At 44.9% G+C, this 15,439-nt stretch overlaps 1 protein-coding gene across 1 annotated transcript in view; it reads left to right on the forward strand.

Moving 5' to 3' along the window:
- The window catches only part of Mthfd1l (methylenetetrahydrofolate dehydrogenase (NADP+ dependent) 1-like), a 188,890-nt gene that overhangs the window by 127,016 nt on the left and 46,435 nt on the right, over window positions 1–15,439 (forward strand). Inside the window, exons 23-25 of the mRNA NM_001108462.2 lie at window positions 364–464; window positions 1,093–1,270; window positions 14,033–14,140. Of these exons, the coding sequence (NP_001101932.2) occupies window positions 364–464; window positions 1,093–1,270; window positions 14,033–14,140 (387 nt within the window). The remainder of the gene's footprint in view (window positions 1–363; window positions 465–1,092; window positions 1,271–14,032; window positions 14,141–15,439) is intronic.

The following is a 15,439-nucleotide window of genomic DNA, read 5'->3' on the forward strand; positions in this document are numbered from 1 at the left end:
ATAAACTGATTAGCTAGTGACAGTACCACTCAGCTCCTACAGGTGGCGCCATGGGTTTAAACCAGAGAATGGACTGCCTAAGTTCTGTTAGGCAGTATAGTTCCCTGGCCCAAGTCTCAATACCTGTGCTTGGACCCACAACAGTTTGAGAACCCAACTTGAACGTGAATCACCTCTGTCTGTAGACATCTTTCTTGGAAACTCAAGATGACTTAGGTCTTCTTTTTAAACATTTTGAAGACAATAAAGTAAAGAAAAGATAAAAAGGAAAGCTGCCAGTGTGATAAGGCTGGTCTAGCTTGGGGGTTGGGGGATGGGAGAGTTAGGTAAGGCAAAATGACACAGAGACCCGTTTCCTTCCAGAACATTCAGCTGGTAGCTGATGGCTGCTGCAACCTACAGAAACAAATTCAGATCGCTCAGCTCTTCGGGGTGCCCGTGGTGGTGGCACTGAATGTCTTCAAGTGAGTCCAGCTTTCTGCTGTCTGTGGGGCCACGCTGGTGACTACATTTGTGTCCTGAGGGCACTTGGCTTTCTCAGTTTGATCTGAAAGACACAGAATTCTGTTTGTTTGATTTGGTTTCATTTTCCCAAATGTGTTCTCTAGTGTTACTGTGGAAATGAAACACACAGTAAATCACCATCTGTTTGGATTGGGGGGAGGCTATTTTGGTTTTTTCCCATTCTACCCAGTGATTTCTGTCTGATAGACTGAATGAATGATCAAAAGGAGCTGTTACAGAATTTTCTTGATTAAAAACCCATAACAAGGAGGCAGAGGCAGAGACAGGCAGATCTCTGTGAGTTCAAGGCCAGCCTGATCTACAGAGCAAATCCAGAAAAGCCAGGATTACCCTATCTCAAAAACAAAACAAAACCAACTAACAAAAGAACGTTTGAGTCATGTTAAAGGGGATTCGTTCTACATGCTTATTGTCAAGTCTGAGTTATTTAGACACAATGTGACCACATTTGATGCTCAAAATATATTCAGTGTTAGGGAGTGAAGTTCTGTATAAACCATTAGTCTTTCTTTCAAAACATTGCTAAGTGAATACAGATGCAGAATCCACAAACGTTCTCATCACCAGGACGGACACCCGTGCAGAGATTGACCTGGTGTGTGAGCTCGCTAAACGGGCCGGTGCCTTTGATGCGGTCCCCTGCTATCACTGGTCAGCTGGAGGAAAAGGGTCCGTGGACTTGGCTCGGGCTGTGAGAGAAGCTGCGAATAAGAGAAGCCGCTTCCGGTTCCTGTACGATGTTCAGGTAAGTCCCAGCTACCGTGATAACAGCGGAGTGTCGGCCCTTGTATCTTGTAGAAGGCCAGCACTTAAAGCACTGTTTACATGACCCATCTTGGGTGGCCTTCCTGGAGCTTCTACAGTGAAGGAAGCTCATGAATAAAGGCATTAGCTCCCCAATTTGCCATTTGCTGAGGGTAGATCATGCCCTTGCCCCAGACCTGTGCTCTTAAAGCCAAAGCTCTTCTTTCAAAGATTGGGCTCAAGGGATGGGACAGCTCTGGGTGGTTAACTCGCAGGTATTGACCTACCAGCAACAAGGCTTTTGAATAGTGTCCCAGCTACTCAGTGGAAGGCATGTTGCGTGTTTATATCTGCTGTGGTTCTTTTCCGCTCCTGCGTGCATGGGTGCGTGGGTGCATGTATATGTGTGATATATGTGGGCACACACACACCATAGCATTCATGCAGAAATCGGAAGTCAGTTCGTACAAGTCAGTTCTGACCCCCACCATGTAGGTTCCAGGGATGGAACCAAGGGTGGTGAGGCTCTGCAATAAGCACCTTTATCCACGGAGCCATCAGCCCTCATTGTGGTTTTCTTGCCCAATATCTTACATAGCTTTTCCTTGTAGTAAAACATATGTTAAGTTATGCATACATGTGCAGTTCAGCAGTTCTGAATACACTTACCTTACTGTGCAACCGGTTTCTAAGACTGTTCTCATCTTAGAAAACTGAAGCTTGGTCTCCATTTAAGCATTGGCCACACCCCCTCCCACAGATCCTTCAATGAACCACCGTCCTACTTTATGTCTTAGAATTTGACTTCTTAGACACCTCTTATGAATGGGATCTTGCTGTATTCATTTTTTCTTTCTTTTTTTTACCATGACTTGTTTCACACAGCGTAATATCCATGGATGGTGTCATAGCACATGTGAGAAACCTCATTGCTTTTAAGACTTGATGTATGCACCACATTCTGCTGACAGGCCTGGGTTGCTTCCACCACATGACTTCTATAAATGCTGCTGTGACTAGCGTGTGTGCGTGCGTGCGTGCGTGCTTGTGTGTGTGTGTGTGTGTGTGTGTGTGTGTGTGTGTGTGTCTATATCTTCAACAAGCTTTCTAGTTTGGAGGCTGTATAACCATCAATGGTAGTCCTAGGTTTTCTGGCTTAGTTTCTCTCTTTTTCTTGGGGGCAGGTGGGTTCCTGTGTTCAGTCTTTTGAAAGAAGTTCAGATAGTCCTAGCTAGTCTTGAACTTAATATATAGCTAAGGTTGGCCTTAAATTTCTAATCCCTCCTGCCCCTACCTCCTTAGTTCTTGGGTTGCAATCGTGTATCACTGTATCCAGCCTTAGAGTTCATTTTTAAGCTAATGTTGCCATTCAGCCTTAGTGGAAGAGGCACATTGGGAATTTAAGATTGCTCCGATACACAGTAAGTTCGAAACCAACAGTTTTGTTGTATTTTTTGTTTTTTTGAGACGAGGTTTCTCTCTGTGGCCCTAGCTGACCTGGAACTTACTGTTTAGACCAAGCTAGCCTCAAACTCAGAGATCTGCCTGCCTCTGCCTCCCAGGTGCTGGGATTGAAGGCATGCACCACCGCCGCCCACTCAGAGTTACATGGAACCCTGTCTCAGGAAAACAAAGTCTAAGTTTTAAAAAGTTTGACATTCACCATCACTCAAAGGAACCCTTCCTTTCTGCATGTGTATTTCGCTTTTATTTTACCTATTTTCTTTCCCGAGTATCTATTCCTTTTTAAAATGTGTCATATCGATATGTATTTTCTTGTAAGGTGCATTCCTACTGCACCGTTGACTTCAGGCAGAGTTACATTAGACCACAACTTCCTTCTCTGTGACACTCAAGACCTTCGAGTGGAATCATAAAAACACATTTTTGCAAAGCTCTAGAAGGATGACCCTGAAAGCTAACAAACAAGGGATTGAGATTAAAATTCCTCCCTGTGCCCTTCCTCTAGGTTTGCATACATTTTGAGGTGTGACCTTCACAATGAGGCAGGCTCACATTTGGTTTTGTTAGTCCTTCCCTGGTACATAGAACTCTAGAGCCTTTCTCTGGGGCACAATGGGAGCTGCGTGGAAGAAAAATCAAAGCACAGCTAGTCATGAGTTTATGAACGGGGACACTCACACTCCCAGCACCCTAGTTTAAGTCTGGTTCCTACTCTGCCAGCCATTTTCAAGGCAGAGTGTTTGGTTTTCTTGTTTGTTTGTTTGTTTGTTTGTTGTTTTTTTCTAGTTGGTTATTGAGAAAATCACTTCATTTTTCTTCAAAGATTCAAATTTAAATATATTCCAGTTAGCCTCAGGGTGGGCATTGTGACTTTTCTTGTCATTGAAACTTAAGGAATTTGCCACCTTTGAGGTAAAATCCTCAAATCTTATCTGCATAAATTTAAATACACATACACATGCACATGTGCTTACATCTATGTATATGAAGTAGGGATTTAGCATAGAGAGATGTGATTAACTTAAAGTCATTCGCTTTTAAATGTTCTTTACATACATTACTGTGCATATGGGGTTGAATCTGTAGAATTTTAAAGTTTCTCTTTAGGTCTTACCCACTTTATAGCCATTAGGGAAATAGGGGAGGGGACACATGCAATAAGAAAGGTGACAAGCCCCTTCTGTGTCCTCTTCTGTCATCTCTCCCTTGGGCATCTGTATCTGCATGGCCTTTGCCCTGTTTCTCCTTTCTCCTTTGTAGGTACCGGGCCCTGTGGGGTTGTCTGTGACAAGCTATCTGCATGTGTCCTAGATGGTTGCGTTTCCTGTTGGTGAAAGCTCCCTTTCTCACTTCTGTATCATTTTATTCTTGATTTCTTATCTGTGCGTCAGCTGCCTCTGCAGAGGCCCAGTCTTCCGTCCTGCCCATCAGCAGCCTTCGATGTGATTCATCCCCAATTCCCCACAACAATGTCCAGAACAGATCTTTCCCAACTCTGGCTCTTCTGATTCTCCTCTGACCTGCATGTGCCTCCGCAGCCCATCTGGTACTTCATTCCTATGTGCTAGTTGGCCGAGAGAGATCTGAGCCTCACTACACAAGAACCACCCTGGCTTTCAAAGCATCCCCTTCACTGTCCCATTTTAGTCTGGCAAAGCCCCTCCCATCTCTGTATCACTGATGGAGGAAACAGCATTTGGATGAGGAAGGTAAAAAAAAAAAACAAAAAACAAAAAACGGTGTGTCGTTTCATTTATGTGCCCTGTGAAAAACATCATCATCGGGATGGAAGTTTCTAGAAATATGCTATTCCCACTAATGCTATGAAGGACTCTCCAATGGCAAGCTGTGAAGATTCCACTACAAGTTGAGAGGCTACCATTTACCTCCCGTTCTCATAGGGCCTTTCTAGCTTAAATTTAAATATAGTAGCCTCATTGTAGGGGCTAAAAGTGGACATTAAAGATACCATATTATAAAATAGATCTTTTTTTTTTTTTTTTTTAATAAAATAGATCTTAAGAAAACAGTTCCCTTCAGATTCAGGGGAGACATCTCTGTGGACATGAAATAGCTTTGCTGTGCAGTGAGGAAAACCTAAAAGTACACAGGATCCTCTAACATGAAACTAAAATGGAGCCACTTTCATTGCTCTTACAATGTGCATTCGAGTGCACGCACACACACAAACACACCACATATCACACATACACAACACACACACACACACACCTTCTCACACACACACACATAAACACACACACACATACACACACACACCATACTTCCCCCCTCACTCACACACACACACACACACACACACACATACACACACACACCATACCTTCCCCCCTCACTCTCACACACGCACACACACACACACACACACACACACACACACACATTTCCAAGTCAGGTTTGTGAGGCACAAAGGACACGATACATCATGAACATACATGCTCAGGCAGGCATGGTGGTACACACTTGGAATCCCAAGCACTCAGGAAGCTGAGGCAAGAAGATCAAAGGTTCAAGAAAACCGGGGAGAAGACAAGGAAGTATTGGTAGTCCCTGCAGTGTCCTGTTTGAGCATAATAACCAGAAACATTACCCTTGCAAATCCCTTATTTGCAGTATTTCTCAGTGGCGAATGCAGATTGTCTAACAGTGAGACATTTATTCATTTCCCAGAGCCCAGTGTCTGTCACACATTGCACTTATCTTGGGAGGATGAGATTTCTCAGGGATTCCTACGTGAACCTGCTGCTCAGGGCGGATGCTTGGGATCCAGGCTTCTAGAAGTATGCACTCACCCCTCGGTAGCTCACTGTGCTAGTCTCTGTCACAAAGTATGGTTTGTGTCAGAGATACAGATCCCTGATGTTCCTAATAACAGTGACAGCGGCTCCCAGGACACCAGGTGGTACATGTGTCATGCAGCCCTTGTACCAGTGTGGTCTGATCAGTGCAAATGAACATGAACTGTTTCCAGTAGTACAACTGTCCAAGTTACCAGAAAGGGTGCCTGCCAAACCACATGTCCGTCGTTTTAAAATTCAAGCTTCATTTAAAATAGACTATGAGTAATTACCATGCACCTGGAGACTTACAAGTTATTAACTGATCCTTTGAATATTTTATGAGCATCAAAATACATGATTTCAGCATCACAGAATAAAAATGGTTAACCTACGTGCTTTCAGCTCTGTGGCCTTGGAGACACAAAAGAACGCTATCTTTTATTCTGTCTGTCAGGATGCATACCAATGAGTTTGTTTGGTTGGTGCAGCGCTGAAACAGCAGTAATGTGGCCTTGCTAAGATGTGGTCAGGGGTGGGTAGCAGAAGGCTGGATAGTGTTTTTAATCACGTGAAGGGGATTTTTTCCAAACTGCTGCCTTTAGCATCTGGTCTCCAAGGGAGCAGAAGCATAACTGTTTATAAACCATTGCTTTGGTTTTATTGTGTTGTTTTATATTGTCTCTGTCTCTGTCTCTCTCTCTCTCTCTCTCTCTCTCTCTCTCTCTGTTGCCTGCCCGTGTGTGTGTGTGTGTGTGTGTGTGTGTGTGTGTGTGTGTGTGTGTTAAACTACAGGAGGGATATGCATTTCTGTATGCGTTTGAAGGTCACAGGAAGGGTCTCCTGCTGAGTCTGGAGTCAGACAGGCAGCGGGCAGACTCCATCGACCTAAGCCTCTTCAGCACTAGGCCTACACACACACATTTTTTGCATGGATACCACAAATTCAAACTCAGTTCCTCATGCCTGCTTAGGAAGAACTCTTGACCACTGATATAGCTCTCCGGCCCCACAAAGCCTTTCTACATAGTTATTTCTAGAAGCCTAATTTTTATCCTTTAGTTCTATTTCACTTTATTTGTTTTTTTTTTAATTTAACTAAAATGTAATTACATCTCTCCACCCTTTGCTTCCTCTGACCCTGCTTGTGCCCCACTTACTCTTTCTCAAATTAATGGCCTCTTTGTTCTTAATATATATATATATTAATATTATATAATATTTATATATAATATATATGGGGGATGCATAAATATATAAATTCTATCAGCTGAGTTTCTTTTTGTTTGTGTATATGGTTTCAAGGCTGGCCTTTTTGTTTGTGTATATGGTTTCAAGGCTGGCCGCTTTGTATTGGATAATGGATTAAAGGGCTCATCTCTGAGAGAAGCTAATTCTCACCTCAGCAGTCCATTAGTTGCCTGAGATTCTTGCCTATGGGTGGGAACCCATCATCTCCCCTTGCACAGTCGAATTTCTATTAATGCTTTCATCCTTTAGGGCACCATTTTGAAGCAATACGGTCTCATGGCGAGTGTCTTGACCTTCTCACTCCTACAAGCTTTTGCCTTGCTCTTCTGTGATGTTTCCTGAGCCTTAGGTGCAGGAGTTGGGTTAAATATAGGTTTAGCCACGGGGCTGGGTTCCCCCAAGCCATTAACCTCTGTGCTGGGACCAGTTGTTGTTTTCTGTAAAGGCCTCTATTTGCTTCTGCTGAGGAGGACTGAGAGCCATACTCACCTGCGGGTCTAAGAGTTAAGTTTTAGAGCAGAGTTAGGAATTTGCTGGTAAAAGTGGATTCTCCTCTGAGATCCAAGATCTCACTAGGCCTGGATAGCTGGTGAGGTTTCCAGTACCAGGCATGGTTCTCTTCCTCTTGAGCATACCTACTATGGTGGTGATCCGGGCTGATAGAAGCTACTGAAAATATCACTTAATATAATATTATTCTGAAAAGATTCTGGAAATACCCAAAAAACTTGTAAAATCAAACTATGGAAAAACTTGGTTTTTTAGTAGAATAAAGCAGCCAGTACATCCCAGAAATGTATTTACTTAAACTCATATACATATTTTTTGTGATACACACACACACCAGCCTAGGCATGGTGGAGCATGCATTTAACCCAGCACATGGGAAGCAGAGGCAGATCTCTGTGAGTTCAAGGCTAACCTGGCCTAAAAGCAAATTCTAGACCAGCCAGGGCTATTCAGTGGTGCTCATGTTCAGTGGCAGTCACCAACAGCTGTCTAATTGTACCTAAGGTCCCTGCTGTTTGGGCCCAGGATTCTGCCTTTCACTTCCTGTACAATGATCGTTCTTCCTTCTGCTTGTTCTTTCTTGTTCTTCCTTTAGGACACTCTTCAAGTTGTTTGGGTTTTGTTTTGTTTTGTTTTTCCATACTGGGGATCAACCCTAGAGCTTTGAACATGCTGGGTATGTGCTCTACCATCGAACTACGCCCTTGGAAGTTTCCTTTAATGTCTGGCCAGCTTTTACAGATCTCCATGCAGTCTGCCCCCTCCTGACTGCCTCCATGTTTACTCAGAGCCTTGACAGTCAGGAGTGCCTCTCCTCCACACTTGTTTATTGTGCCATGGTTTGCACTCCATCAGGAATTCTTGCACAAAAGGTCCCCAAAACTTGTATATGACCTCTTGATGTTGTGAAAGTACTTGCCATAGATGGATATTTTCTTATTTAGCACGGGCTTGGGAGAGGCCTACTATGTATGAGCCACTCTGCTAGACACTAGGCAGATCAGAGTAAGGGAATAAACAGATTCATCCCCTGTGTACACAATCAGGGAAATGTTGACAAATGAATAAACACTCATAACTTACTTTATCATTTTATTTGTTTTCATAAAAGCCATCCTTTGCCTCAAAGCAGCTTAAGTGAATCTTAGTTCAGCTAAAGATCATTTAGACTGGGCTTGCTCCACCAGAGTTTATACTTCTCTTCACAACCAAGCAAGGAAATAATAGAATGTTCCTTTGCTGAAGACACAGAATATATGTCCTACCACGGGGAGGGTAGCACTCCGATGGGGCCATTTTCACACTAACCCTAAGCGGTGAGTTAACAGAGATGTTTTCATTTATTTACTTGTTAAACGCTGTAGGAGAAATCTCTCAGAACCTTGGCCTGGGGCTTCCAGTTCAGGGGGTTGGAGTGCCTGCTGAGGGCCACGCAGCTGTGACAGCGAGAACCCGAGGGGAAGAGACTTCCCCTATGCTCTCCCCTTCCTGTTTTGCCTCCCACTATGGATTCTATTGAAGTCCCATTTAGAATAGGTCACAAAGTCAGCCTGGCTCGGACTTGGTATTCCCAAAGCACTTTCCAGTAAACACTAACTAGCAAGGAAGATATTAGTTATTGGCAAAAGATAGCCACACTCATGCTTACAGAAGGTTCGAGTGAAAAGATGTATAGAAACTGCCTCTCCCCGCTTAAGGACCAGGGTTCCTGATGATTGACATCCTCCCCACGGCATTGTCCTTATACTTGATGAGAGAATTCTTATCCTCTATTGTCCTGTGAAATCCCACATCACCACCATGGAATGTCTGTGTTGCACATGTGTAGGGCAGAGAACAAATGTCAGGAGTTAGTTCTCACTTTGCTACCATTTGAGTCCCATAGATACAACTCCTGTCAGGCTTGTTGGCAAGTACCTTTACCTGCCGGCTCTGGACCCATGACATTGTTGACCAGAGGGAGATGGTGGTAGTTTCAGTATAGTGTCTGAAGCAAGCACTTCCTTGTGTGGTGATGTGCTGTGCAGGAAGTGAGATCAACGGTTCCTATATCAAGTCCTATTACCCCAGCACCTCCCTATCTGAGCTTTCCTGTTTCTTCTGGAACCCCTACACACCCAGGAGCTTGTGCTTAGATGACAGGAAATGTGTCATCCTTTGCTCACCAGAATACTAAGGGTTACTGTCCACCCCAGTGGCTGGAGTAACTTAGGTAAATAGATGGTATGGTTGCTAATAATGTCGACTTGCCAGGATCTAGAAGCACCTAGGAGACAGACCCCTGGGCATGTCCGTGAGGGAGGATCTTGATTGGGTTAACTGGGGTAAGACGACCCAGTCTAAATGTGGCTGACACCATTCCGTGGACTGGCATCCCAGACTGAATCATAATGAGAAAGTGAGGTGGGTGCTGGCATCCATGTATCAAGTATCATGATGCACTCCGTCAATGGTCTTTTCATACAACGAGGAATGCATGCCCTCCAACTGTGAGCCAAAAGGAACCCAACGTTATGTTGCTTCTCTTCAGATACTTAGTCACACTAATAAGAAAAGTACCGCTGGGCGGTGGTGGCACACACCTTTGATCCCAACACAAGGGAGGCAGAGGCAGGTGGATCTCTGTGAGTTCAAGGACAACCTGGTCTACAGAGAGAATTCTAGGATAGCCAGGGCTACACAGAGAAATTCTGGCTTGAAAGATAGAGAGATGATAGATAGACAGACAGACAGACAGACAGACAGACAGACAGACAGACAGATGATGTGTGTGTGTGTGTGTGTGTGTGTGAGAGAGAGAGAGAGAGAGAGAGAGAGAGAGAGAGAGAGAGAGAGAGAGAGACATGGTTGAAAAAAGTATCTGCTACAGTCCTTAACCTCAGAGACTTTGAAGCCCATCTTTACTTCAGCTAACATGAGCTTTGAGCTGTGTATGTTAGAAGTGTATGAGCTTTGAGCTGTGTATGTTAGAAGTGTACTGGGTTTCATGGCATAGTCCTTTAATCTCAGCTACCCAGGAAGCTGAGACCGAGCTTGCAAGTGTGAGACTAGCCTAGGCTACCCATAAGTTCAAGGCCAACTGGAGCAATTTACTGAAACCTTGTCTGAAGAAAAAGAAAGAAATCGGGCTGGCGTCAGTGGTGAAGCATTTGTGTAGTTGGAGTTCAGTTCCCAGTATTGAAAACAACACTACTCTCAAGCTTGTCTCTGTTCGCATTTATGCCACAGCTCTTTCTGTAAGGTTCCCACACCCGTTGTTCTTGCTCTGAGCTCCCAGAGTCTATGCCTACAGGGCAGCTGCGATAACAGAGGTTCTCCCTCAGACACTGGGACAGAAACAACTTCCCTGACCTCTGGCTCCACATTCTGCCATGCTGGAAAGTAACGAGTAATTAGTAATTAGTTGTCCCTTTTCAGAGATGAGCACTCACGTGGGATCTCCTATCGTGTGTGGTTTGTAAAAGCCACTTGAATCTATCAGTACCTCTGAATCCATCAGTCCTTTGAAGCATCATGAGCCTTGCCAGCAAACCCCTCCATCGGGGAAGAACACTACAGGTGCTCCCAATGTCAAAGAAGGGAACGCTGGTGCATAGTAATAATGTCCCTAATGCTGTGACCCTTTCAGACACTTCCTTGTGTTGTGGTGACCCTCCAACCATAATAGTATTTCATTACTGTTTCATAGCTGTACTTTTGCTTCTGTTGTAAGCTGTAATGTAAATATTCAGAAACGTGACCCCTCCCACAAGGGGGTCATGACCCACAGGTTGAAAACCCACTGCCCTAAAGGATTTGTGGGAGAGGTGGCCTTCAAGGTAGACCTGAGAGCTTCAGGGAACACGATGTTTGAAGAGGATAGGGAAAGAGGGAATCCCAGAAGCCAGGGAGAAGGAAGCAAGGACATAGGGTGCAGATACCTCAAGCAGGGTTGTCTCTTGGCAGACCATACAGTGTATACAGAGCAGGGTTTGTTTTGTTTTTTTGTTTTTTTTTCTTCTGGAGCTGGGGACCGAACCCAGGGCCTTGTGCTTGCTAGGCAAGCGCTCTACCACTGAGCTAAATCCCCAACCCCAGAGCAGGGGTTTTTCATGCTGAGGTATGTACTGGGGAGGTTGGACTTGCAGTAGGGACTGTTCAAAGTGAGGAGAGGCTACCTCAGCGATGAGCCAGCTGGTGCCCTCCCCAATCCTCTAACTGAGGCAAGGACGTGTAACTTCCTGCCTCTTCACCTGTACTTGGCACTTAACGTGTAGGAATTAGGCTTCGTTCATATTTTTGTTGTCAGTGTGGTTTGTTTCTTAGATGAGAGTGGGAGAGAGAGGAGGAATGGGCTTACGCATGCGCATGCGTGCTCGCCTGGGAGCCAGAAGTTGACCTCGGTGTATTCCCTGTCAACTTCCAGCATCAGTGTGTCTTCACACAAACCACAGTGTGGAAGTCAGAAAACAGCTTGCAAAAAGGGTTCTCTCCTTCCACCATGTGGGTCCTAAGGATCGGACTCAGGTTATCGGGCTTCACAGCAAGCTTCTTACCCATTTTGCCAGACTCCACCTTGTATTCTTCAGAGTCTTTTACTAAACCACAGCTCACTGTTTACCTAAGCTGGCAGATGAAGCGAGCCTGTGTCCACCCCCGCACTGCTACAAGTATGGGTGCATCAGAGCCGTAACTGTGTGAGAGCTGGATCCGAACTCAGAGCCTCATGGTTGTACAGCAAGCACTTTACCCACAGAGCCAGCCCTAGTCCATGAGTTAGTTTTCTTTACTATTTTAATAACTATTTTCTCAACTACTAGTGATAATTTTTTTTAATGTGGTTACTAGTTTTGCCCATTATTAAATGTCTTTTTATAGGTCCAATATTTAAGTTCCAGACCAAGGAATGACTTGACAGTAACCACAGTCTGCTGTACTGAAAAGCATGATTCTAAGCAGTTTGTGGCTTTATCAGGGTTGAGAAGGTAGCAAGCACCGGATTTTGGTGTCTTTATTACATAACTCTCCCGCCAGCAGAATACACCATGTGTCCTTTCTATGCACAGTCCATGAGGGTGTCTACACAGTGGGTGATGCTGTCCTTCCGGCAGGGTCACACCTAGGTTTCCCGTCCAGTATTTTCCAGATACCATGTGCGCATGCGTGCACACACACACACACACACACATATATACACACACACACACACACACACACACACATACACACACACACACACACACACACACTGATTTACTAGGATCCTTCGCTTTGCTTTTATTTGGTTGAAGGTGATTCATTGGTTGTTCTGTTTGGAAGGAGTTGAGAGTTTGTTTTTGAGAGATTTTATTGTAGTTATTAGGGGTTTAGTGTAGTGATAAATATTTAAAAAGTCTTAACCTTCTATCCCGTGCTAGCATCGGCACCCGTAGGGCCACATGGCACTGCAGAGTATCTTTATCTCTGTGACTCCACGCTGCCCCCACGTACTCTCAGACCCAGACTGTTCTAGCATGGCACCTTGCCACGTGGTCCCTAGAGTTAGTTCCAGCACCGGAGGGCCATCGGAACTAACCATAATTTATCTCTGGTTAGTATCTCTCCCAGCAGCTCTCTAATAGCTGCGAACTCTCTGGTTCCAGCTACCCGGTAAAATCAGGGCTCTTGAAAGTCCAGCATGGGACTGGCCTATCTCGGCTCCTTGTCATGAACTCTGTCCACACTCCCAACAACCGCCCCCTAATAATTAATGTATAACCTCCCAACTACCCGGTGATATCAATCAAGACTCAACAAACTGTAACTTAACAGTCAGATTTATAGGTTAATTCTCTATCCACAAGACATCCACACAATAAACTCACAATCAATTGATAAAGATATAAACCACCCACCTATGTAAGATAAAATTCCCTGTAGAAATCCATCCCTGGGGCTGGGGATTTAGCTCAGTGGTAGAGCGCTTACCTAGGAAGCGCAAGGCCCTGGGTTCGGTCCCCAGCTCCGAAAAAAAGAACCAAAAAAAAAAAAAGAAAAAAAAAAGAAATCCATCCCTTATGAAATATACAACACTACGTAGGGCCATTCAAGATCTCCCAGATCTGGGTCGTCCGTCTCCATTTGATTCTCTTCCTTTCCCCTCCTCTCCCACCTTACTTCTACTGTTTAACTGTCCAACCATGGACCTTGGCCTCACTTGTGCCAGCCCTCACCTGCATTTAGACATCAGCCTACACTCCAGTTCTGTGAGATAGCCTCCCTATGTTGCCCAGGTTGACTCAAAACCTACAGTACTGCTTCAGCCTTCCAGGTGCTGGGGTATCGGTATGGGACACTGCAGCTATTGCCACTTGCTGACCTCTAGTCTTCTGAGAGCTTCCCCTCACTGCCTGATTTCCCAGAGCTAATGTGACCAGAGTCAGTGTCGGCTCTCCTATGAAACACCCAAACGTATCAGCACTAATGTCTATGAAACCCAACTGTTTTTAAGAATGTTTTTTGCTTTGCATAAATCATTATTTTAATCTTGAAATGGATGAACATGGTTAACTAGGTTGAAGGCCTTCCATTGGTTAAACACCAAGGCTTCCTTTCCACCAGCTGACTTCTGATGTGAACATTTCAGGGCTTGGAAGGCAGAGGGAGAACAAAGAGCCAGTGGGAGGATTTTCAGTCAAAACTGTAAAATCTCACTAAGATTTCCCCTTACTTCTTCAAGCACGTCAAGTCCAGTGATTCTGTTGTCACTTGTGTTTCTCCAGCTTCCCATCGTGGCAAAGATAAGAGTAATTGCCCAGACCGTCTATGGAGCCAAGGATATTGAGCTGTCTCCTGAGGCACAGGCCAAAATCGACCGCTATACGCAACAGGTAAACAAGATCCCCGTACTCTTAGGTGGGGTAACTGCCTCGTAGTCTCCAAATGCACACCTTGATTTTAGGACAAGGAAGTTCCGTCTCTAGTTAAACTCTGCTCAATGACCTGAGGATCAACAGCAATTAAAGTAGTCACACTGGTAGCATTGATTAGGTAAAGCATCGTGATAAATACATCTATTCTCTGACTCGGGCATCCTTGATCTCTGAGATCATGGATGTGGCTCTGGTTTGCAGTGCCGGGGGTAGAACCCAGAGCCTAGCTCCTGTACTAAGTCAGCACTTAGCCTCTGGCCTCCATTTCTCCCCAGTGTATGTGGTACGGCTGTCATCCACGTTCACGTATACTTCCATTCACTCACCCAGAAGCATTGGGAAGTGTCCCTTCGGTATTGCAGAAGGAAGTCAGCCTTTGATTCTTTACAACACTTTCCTCCTCCTTGTGGGGCTCTACTATCTAAAATATCCTTGCATGCTGCCGGTGAGGTGGATGCAATGGGAGTCTTCAGTGAGGTTTGTGTGCAGGTGGTTCATTACCTTGTTCTCCGGGATTGAAGGCTCTACCATCTTCTACCTCTAGACAGGGACAAGGGCTGGTGAGCTGTGGGAGCGGCCGTGACCCAGACATACAATCTGAACATGTAGCTGAAAGGTCTTGGTACCTCAGATGCTCCCACCTGCTTAAGCGTTGTTACATAGAAGTCAGCATCACTGACTGCTCTTCCAGAGGTCCTGAGTTCAATTCCCAAGAACCACATGGTGGCTCACAGCCATCTGTCATGGGATCCGATGCCCTCTTCTGGTGTCTGAAGACAGTGACAGTGTACTCACATACATAAAATAAATAAATCTTTAGAAGTCAGCATCTCAGCTTGCTGTCAGAACACTACAATTACAAATAATGCTGTCGGCCTTTCTCCCTCCAACTCCTTTATCCTATTTGAAATATGTGTGATATCTTGCTAAATACTATCCTATCAGTGCCAAGTTAAATGTTCTCTGGGGTTTGATAAAAATAATTTTTCCAGCCAGGCATGGTGGTGTCTCACGCTGTTGGTCCCAGTGCTCAGGAGGCAGAGGCAGGTGGATCTCTGTGAGTTTGAGGCTGGTCTACAGAGTTGGTTCCAAGACAACAAGGGCTACACAGAGAAACCCTGTCTTAAAAAAAAACAGGGGTTGGGGATTTAGCTCAGTGGTAGAGCGCTTGCCTAGGAAGCGCAAGGCCCTGGGTTCGGTCCCCAGCTCCGAAAAAAAGAACCAAAAAAAAAAAAAATGTGGGCTGGAGAGATGGCT

The sequence above is a fragment of the Rattus norvegicus genome, chromosome 1, assembly GCF_036323735.1.
Source record: "Rattus norvegicus strain BN/NHsdMcwi chromosome 1, GRCr8, whole genome shotgun sequence".
NCBI lineage: Eukaryota > Metazoa > Chordata > Mammalia > Rodentia > Muridae > Rattus > Rattus norvegicus.